The sequence below is a fragment of the Rutidosis leptorrhynchoides genome, chromosome 8, assembly GCF_046630445.1.
Source record: "Rutidosis leptorrhynchoides isolate AG116_Rl617_1_P2 chromosome 8, CSIRO_AGI_Rlap_v1, whole genome shotgun sequence".
Lineage (NCBI taxonomy): Eukaryota > Viridiplantae > Streptophyta > Magnoliopsida > Asterales > Asteraceae > Rutidosis > Rutidosis leptorrhynchoides.
Genome location: NC_092340.1, coordinates 52,525,206 through 52,533,246, shown reverse-complemented (window position 1 = coordinate 52,533,246; position 8,041 = coordinate 52,525,206). Strand labels below are relative to the sequence as shown.

At 33.2% G+C, this 8,041-nt stretch overlaps 1 protein-coding gene across 1 annotated transcript; it reads left to right on the top strand.

The window, feature by feature from the left end:
• Positions 1-3,572: 3,572 nt before the first annotated feature.
• LOC139862245 (phosphoenolpyruvate carboxylase kinase 2-like) lies at positions 3,573-4,878 on the top strand. The gene is made up of 2 exons (XM_071850817.1): positions 3,573-4,378; positions 4,470-4,878. The coding sequence occupies exons 1-2, from the start codon at positions 3,589-3,591 to the stop codon at positions 4,523-4,525; spliced, it is 846 nt and encodes a 281-aa protein (XP_071706918.1). The 5' UTR covers positions 3,573-3,588; the 3' UTR covers positions 4,526-4,878.
• Positions 4,879-8,041: the final 3,163 nt, after the last annotated feature.

Here is an 8,041-nt window from a genome sequence, read left to right as displayed (position 1 = left end):
TGTACTTTTTAGCGTTTTGGTCTTTTGCATCTTCAAATCGTCGAATCTGTCTTTTGTCTTGGCCTTTTATTATTTAAACGATTATCACTTGTAAATAGAACAATTGCAGCTAAAAGCTTGTCTTTTTTGAAGGATAATGCTATGAAATATGTGTTCGTTTTTAGCATTATCAATGTACTAATACTCAACTTGCTGCGCGCATCAACTCGTAAATGAAAATACCCAAAATATTTAGGTAGCAGATCTTTACGGTAGTTGAGAATATCTTCTATAATTCGGATAAAAACGCGACGCCGCATCTGAAACCTCCTTTTAAAATTATCGTCACCTTCAACAAAATAGTCGATAATAAGAAATAAATGTCCGGCTTCATGTTCACGGTCTATGTAACGACGTTTGTTTGAACTTTCCGCCTCATTTTCACTTTCTAACGCCTAATTGTCTATTATATCGAGCATTTGCATCAAATACTCTTCGTTAGACGATGATATTGAAAACATTATTTTAAGAAATATTGTTTGTATGAAAGAGAGAAGTTAATTTGGAGAAGTATTTGTGTGAAGAAATATTGTGTTGTGTTTATGTATAAAATGTATTTGTATTTATAGAAGAAGAAAATATATAAAAAAAAATTGATGAATATAACCGTTGAATAGCGGATATATTTACAAAAATCAACCCAAATCACAGCGTTACCTGGATAACGGTGGGAGGCGACGCCGGCCTTTAATGGTGGTTTAACATCGTTAAATTGTGTTAACACTGAATATCGATTCTTGGTGGTCTAAAAGAAAAAAGTTGACAAAAGTATAATCAAAGATGTATGAAAGAAAAAGATGAAGGGGCAAAAGTGAAGTTATGGGAAAGTATGAGGAGTGAGATGACGTAATTGAACACGGTTAAGCATGAGGTCCCTACCATGTGATGATTCCGGAGCACAAGGAACCAAAAACCGGTCGCTTCAATCAACCGCCCTATTACGGTTTCGTACACAATCCACATGTCACTCTCCTGCTCCCACACAAAGCCAGTATCACCTCTTTTCCTTCACCAAACATTTTTCTAATTGTTTTTTCAAAATTAGAAATTCTTTCACCAAACATTTTTTTAGTGAAATGCTGATTTAATTACTCCGTAATTAGGTAATTTAATAAAAAGTTATTAGCAGACTACCATTATATTATACTATACTATATACTAAATATGGACAACACCCTCCAATCATAACCCACCACATACCTCAAAAACACTGTAGCGCACTGTAGCTACAGTAGTTTTTTTTTTTACTGGAGATAATTTATTTAATCTTCTGATTTTATACAACGATCACCAGTTAATATTCGTCTTTTTACATATATTAAAAAAAAGGAAAAAAAAATCATGAACTTATTAATTTTTGGGTCTCTTTTCCATCTACACCAGTATTCCATGTCCACCAACCACCTGCAACCGCCACCATCAGCCACTTTACACCACCATGCACTGCCACCTACCACCGCCGATTTCACGGCCGGCTACGACCGTCACCGTACACAACTTTCAACCACCATCAAATCTGATCTAAAGAAAAAACATCCAGATCGACACATGAGACAAATTTCCGAAACAAAGGGCAATTTAGTGTTTGATGAAATATATAAACATACCTGAAAACTTAAAAGACACCCAGCATATCAAATACCTCACGAGTCCACCCAATTGTCTGATTTAAGGGGGGGAAAAACGATAAACATATATATTAAAGGAACAAAAACAAATCTAAAAATCAACCGATCAATAAACAAATCTGAACATAGGACGGTTTGGTAGTGGTTAGAAAAAACACATACCTGAAAAGTCAAGTTTTTGAGTCGGGTTTTTCACGACCGTGGCTCTGATAAATGTCAAGCGCTGGACCTCCTGTAGGAAAACAACTACAATAGCCCAACACACCACGAGAGTGGCGGTGGAAAGCTACTTCCGGCAACAGTTACGATCACAACAGCCGACGCCGTCGCCGACCTTCACCGTCTGCCAACACCTTACTATTGTAAAAAACATCAAGAATAATAATTTTTTTCTTACCTGCATTCTTGAGTACAACTAGCTATTCACATATATATTACAGCTAAATATGCACACGGTACAACTAACCATATAAATAGTACAACTCTATTGAGAGTGGGGTGTTAGAAAAACCCAAAAACTAAATCGAGTTCAGGTGGTCGGAACTACTGAAAACCACCGAGTCAACCGCAACCATCGATATAATTTTTCTTGATTTTTTTTTTTTTTTTATGATTTTAGTGTAAGATATTATAATGGTAGTGAAAATGAGAATGGAAAATTGGGGAAGATCGGTGGAGAGGATAATAAACTGTTAAAGGAGAGAATACGGAGTACTAAAGATAGGGTAAGATGGATATGTGGATGAAATCAACCCATTTTACTTTATTTTTTTTATTTACACCCCCATTTACGATGAAAATGAAAAACTGAACCTCTAAGTTATAAACATTACCACTTTAAATTCTTTTTTTTTTAGCTTCAATATGTGTTACACAAAACATTGAACCTACATAAAATTGTAAAGATTTATATTTCGAACATCAATTAATTAAATTCTTATATTATACTCTATATAAACTTTAGAGTATGTTAATATTACCGGTAACCGTTTTCCTTTTACGTATAATTAACTTATCGTTAACCGATCAAAATCATCCCGCAGCGAAATATGATATCGGGTTGGAAAACTAATTTTTTATCTCACGACCGAAACCACCTATTCGATTAATCGAGAGTAAAGGGGTAAGACAAAGTAGTAAAGTAATTGTTGACCTTCCAACTTTTTTTAATCAAAAAAATACTGCAATATTACGGAGTATAAATCCTTTCATTTTTTATATATTTTGCTCTCAAAAACATAATAAAAATAAATGTCTATAAATTTATAGTGGAGATAAATGAGTAAATAATCAACGCTAAATGCGTACAACAAATGTTTTGTCAAAACACGTTATTGCAAAAACGTTATGACAAAAACATTGAGAATCGCAGCAACGCACGGGCTTCCGAATCTAGTTACATGTAATCAACATCAACATGATAATATGATTAGATTCTTAGTTAATATTAGAAAAGGTAAAATAAGCTGTCTATTACCAAAATTCATATTATATGTTTTTGAGTCTATTTTTTGCAATACCAAAAAAAAAAAAAAAAAATTAATTACCACCAGATTCTTCCATATATATATATATATATATATATATATATATATATATATATATATATATATATACATATATATATAAAATATAAAAAACATATGGCCATTTTTATACACAAAAATACAAATACATAAGCTGGAACAAAAAAGAACTAAATCCAAACTGAAAATATAAAAAAGTACAACATCTAAAGCACTACATACAAACAAATAAACAACAGTTATAATTCCACTCCAAATACTACTCTTATTCAACTTCCGAATTTCGAATATTCGCATCCGTAACATAGAATCCGGGACCCAGGGGTTTCCATTATAAAACCACCCGCACCTTAATCTCTCCGTAACAACTTTTCAACAAACTACTAAAACCTAACATGAACGGAACCCTAAACAACGACTATCAAATAACCGAAGAGATCGGCCGAGGTCGCTTTGGAATTGTTTACCGGTGTTACTCAACCGTCTCCGGCGACTCTTTTGCCTGTAAATCCATCGATAAACGTCTTCTTACTGATGCTACAGACCGTGAATGCCTTCAAAAAGAACCTAAAATCCTCCATATTTTAGGCGGAACATCTAATATCGTTCAGATCCATCGTTTATACGAAGAAGAGGATTATTTGCATATGATAATTGATCTCTGTGACTCGCCGGACCTTTTCGACCGGATCTCGAAACGCGCCGGAGTTTTTTCTGAACCGGAATCGGCGTCGATTTTCTCGCCGTTGATTTCAGCGATCAGTTACTGCCATCGCTTAGGTATTGCGCATCGTGATATCAAGCCAGACAACGTTTTGTTTGATTCTAGAGGTAATTTGAAACTAGCTGATTTTGGATCTGCGGAGTGGTTTGCGATGAACGATCGGCAGACAATGACCGGAGTCGTCGGAACGCCGTACTATGTTGCGCCGGAAATTTTATCCGGAAGAGAATATAATGAGAAGGTAGATGTGTGGAGTGCCGGTGTGATTTTGTATATAATGTTGGCCGGAGTCCCTCCGTTTTACGGCGAGTCACCGGAAGAAACTTTTGAAGCTGTTTTGCGAGCCAATTTAAGGTTTCCGACTAGGCTTTTCCGATCTGTTTCACCCGAAGCTAAAGATCTGTTGAGGAAAATGTTATGCAAAGATGTTTCTAGAAGGTTCTCTGCAGATCAAGTGCTACGTAAGTCCTAATTCTTTTTAAATTAATTTATAAATAAATTTTATGATAAATTTGTACTCTGTATTAATTTTTGGTTGATTTAATTTTACAGGACATCCGTGGGTTGTAAGTGGAGGTGAGACTAGATCAATGGCGGATTTAACCTAAAAAGAAGGCTTTGTGTCAAATGATGGCTATGAAATCAACATGCAGTTTTTTCATCTGTTGATTTTAATCCCTTTGAAGAATCAACAGAAAGAAAAGAGAGTGCAATATCTCAGTGAATCCTTTCAAGTTGATGATGTATGTTTATCTTTTGTGTTTAGTAACAAAATTTTGTAAATATAGTGAAGAGAGAGTAATTAGAGAAGGATGTTATGAATAAAGTGTTGTGTAAAATACTACAGAGAGATGTTTAGCCCCTTGTCATCCTCTGTTATCCTACAGATGTTTTCTTTGTTGCTTTTCAATTTTCATTTTCTGTCAATGGTTGGCAACAACTGCTTTTGAGATGTGATTATTGTAAATGGCTACTTGTTTAATAAGTTTGGATACTTTAATAAGCTAATTGCAATTTTGAATTGGAATATGATGATTAATAGTGAAATGGGAGTATGTAACTAGGGATGTATTATCTGATTATTAGGGTAAACAATACAGCACTAATTGAGTTTTTTATTTGAGTATTTGCTATTAGGTTTGAAGTTGAAGTTGCAATTATTCCTTTAGGTTTAGAGTTGAAGTCTCGGTTAATTTTTTTATTTTTATTTTATTTTAAGTTATAATAATAGGTGATGTCGAATTAACTTTGTAAAAGTCGGTTTGGTTGTTCGGAAGGTGAATTGGGATTTTGTGGGAACGAATGGTTAAGTTATGGACCACTTGGTTGGGATATAGTCGCTCGGGATTAGTTAGAGATTGATAAAGTGAAATAGATAGACTTTAACCATAAATTTGATTTTGATCGATTAAATTTAAGTTTTGACAATTGACAGATGACTTTTTATGAGTTTGATCTACCCGTCTTATTTCAAAATCCGTATTAGGCATTCCATGACCTGCTAGCAAAGTTGAAATAGACGCGAGATGGGGTCAAGATGGTAGGGACCTTAAAACGTCCGAACAAAAAAACGGAGTCGAGAAGGAAGTTGACTATTGTTGACTTTTTATATATTTCAAAAATAAATATTTCAAACATATATTTTTCAAAGTAAACATAGATATTTGTTTTTAATTTGAAATATTTATGTTTGAAATATTTAATTTTGAAATTTATTTAAAAAGTCAACGTTGAGCAACATTCGTCTTGACCGTTTTTTTACCTTCTCGACCGTTGTTGACCGTTTTTTTAGTGTTGACAGTTTTTATCTGTTTCTAGATCCGTTGCAACGGTAGCATGATAATAGTTGAGACACTCGTTGTGACACACGTCTCTACCTTTTTTTACAACACAGCCTCCTAGTTACCCCTATATACTACTCCCTCCGTCTCATTTCAATAGTCCACAGACAAAAAACACGCAGTTTTAGGAAATCCCACTAACTTCATTTCTCCACCAATGAAATATCTTCTCTCTCCAGATCCACCAATGAAATATCTTCTTTCCTTTCTATTTATGGAAGTGGACTATTAATTTGGGACAGCTCAAAATGGAATAATGGACTATTGGAATGAGACGGAGGTAGTAATATGCATGGGCAAAATCGTAGTTTCAGTTTTATCCGAATGTCGTTTTGAGTTTGCGTTCACACTACACCCGGCCCCTCAAATTCGGCTTCATATACAAAACGACCCCCAACTTTCTACTTTTTTAGGGGTAAAAAACGTAAATATATAATTTTAAAAAAAACAAAAGAAAATGATTCCACCCGTATTTTTAACGGGCCCTATCTTCTCGCTCGGTACGAGTTAAATTTTTCCGAGACCACCGTTCAACTCGAAAAAATCAGACGGACACAACGGGACTAACTATGCGCGAAACGGACATCGTTAAAAAAACACTAAATAACGGGCCCTATATTCTCGCTCGGTGCGAGCTAAATTTTTTCGAGACCACCGTTCAACTCGATATTATTTTACGAACACAACGCGACTAACTATACGCGAAACGGACATCGTCAAAAAAACACTAAATATTTCGAGTTATATTTCATACATATACGTACACGTCCAACAAACAACCCAACCTACTAGATATATTAGGTACCAAACAACGTATATACAAATATGACCGCGCGTTGAACACAACCGCAGTAACGCGCGGTCGAATTTTTTCTAGTGAAGTTTAAACTAGATAAAGAGGGTTTCTAGCATGTATAGTATAAAAACAGGGTCCTGGTATAGTTTGATAGACAAAAATTATGAATTCAAAAACTAACGTTCATGTATGTTAATTAATAATTTACATCATTGTGAACAATATAAAAAAATGAAGAATGATTCATAACTTTGTATGTATCCGGGATGAATAAAAATGACAAATGTATTTTATTTGTTTGTACTATTTTTATCTCTCACTTATTCTAGATTAGACTAGACTAGATGATTCCTTCTGCAAGGATATTCAATATTCATCATTTCAATTCATAATTTACACTTTGATTAAGTATATTTTTTTAGGAAAATAAGTGACATGTAAGACGATAAAACCGTATACTCACACACCACTTTTTTATTCATGTATATTTTCATCTCATAAACATACAGTTATGCTCCTAAATTAATTTAGCGAGTTGAACTTATATTATTATTGTAAGTATAATTAAGGGTAAAATAGGTAATTAGTTTTACATGAATAAAAAAAAGTGTGTGAGGATCACCTTTCTCGAACGATACATCATTATAATAATCAATTAGAAGTTCGTTTATGTTCTAAAACGATATGCTTTTAATATATATATATATATATATATATATATATATATATATATATATATATATATATATATATATGTTATAATAATAATAATAATATAGATATGGATAGTCAATTTTGGTGTATACATATAGTCAATTTTGGTACACAAAGTATGTATTTTTATATTGAGATTTTAGGCTATAAATACTCATGAATGCAAGCATTAAACTTGCACCATTTCTCACACTTACAAAGTGTTTCTTTCTTTCTCTCCATTATCATCTTTGTTCTTACAATTCATTATTAGTATTCTAAATCAAGAATCAAATCACTAAAGGTAGTTATAAGCCTACTGAATTATAACATCAAGAATCAAATCACTAAAGGTAGTTATAAGCCTACTGAATTATAACATCAAGAATCAAACCACTAAAGGTAGTTATAAGCCTACTGAATTATAACATCAAGAATCAAACCACTAAAGGTAGTTATAAGCCTACTGAATTATAACACGTTATCAGCACGATAATCTTAATACTAAATATGGTTGGCTCTGCCACCAAAATGATATATGGTCGGTTATACCACCAAAATGATATATGGTCGGTTATACCACCAAAATGATATATGGTCGGTTATACCACCAGAATGATATAGGTCGGTTATACCACCTGAAAAAATATATGGTCGACACTGTCGCCAAATTTTCATTTATGTTTACTAATATTTATATTTTTGTTATATAACATTTATTTATGATTACTTACACATGGTCGACACTGTCACCTACTTATCATTTATGTTATATTAAATTTATGTTTAATGTT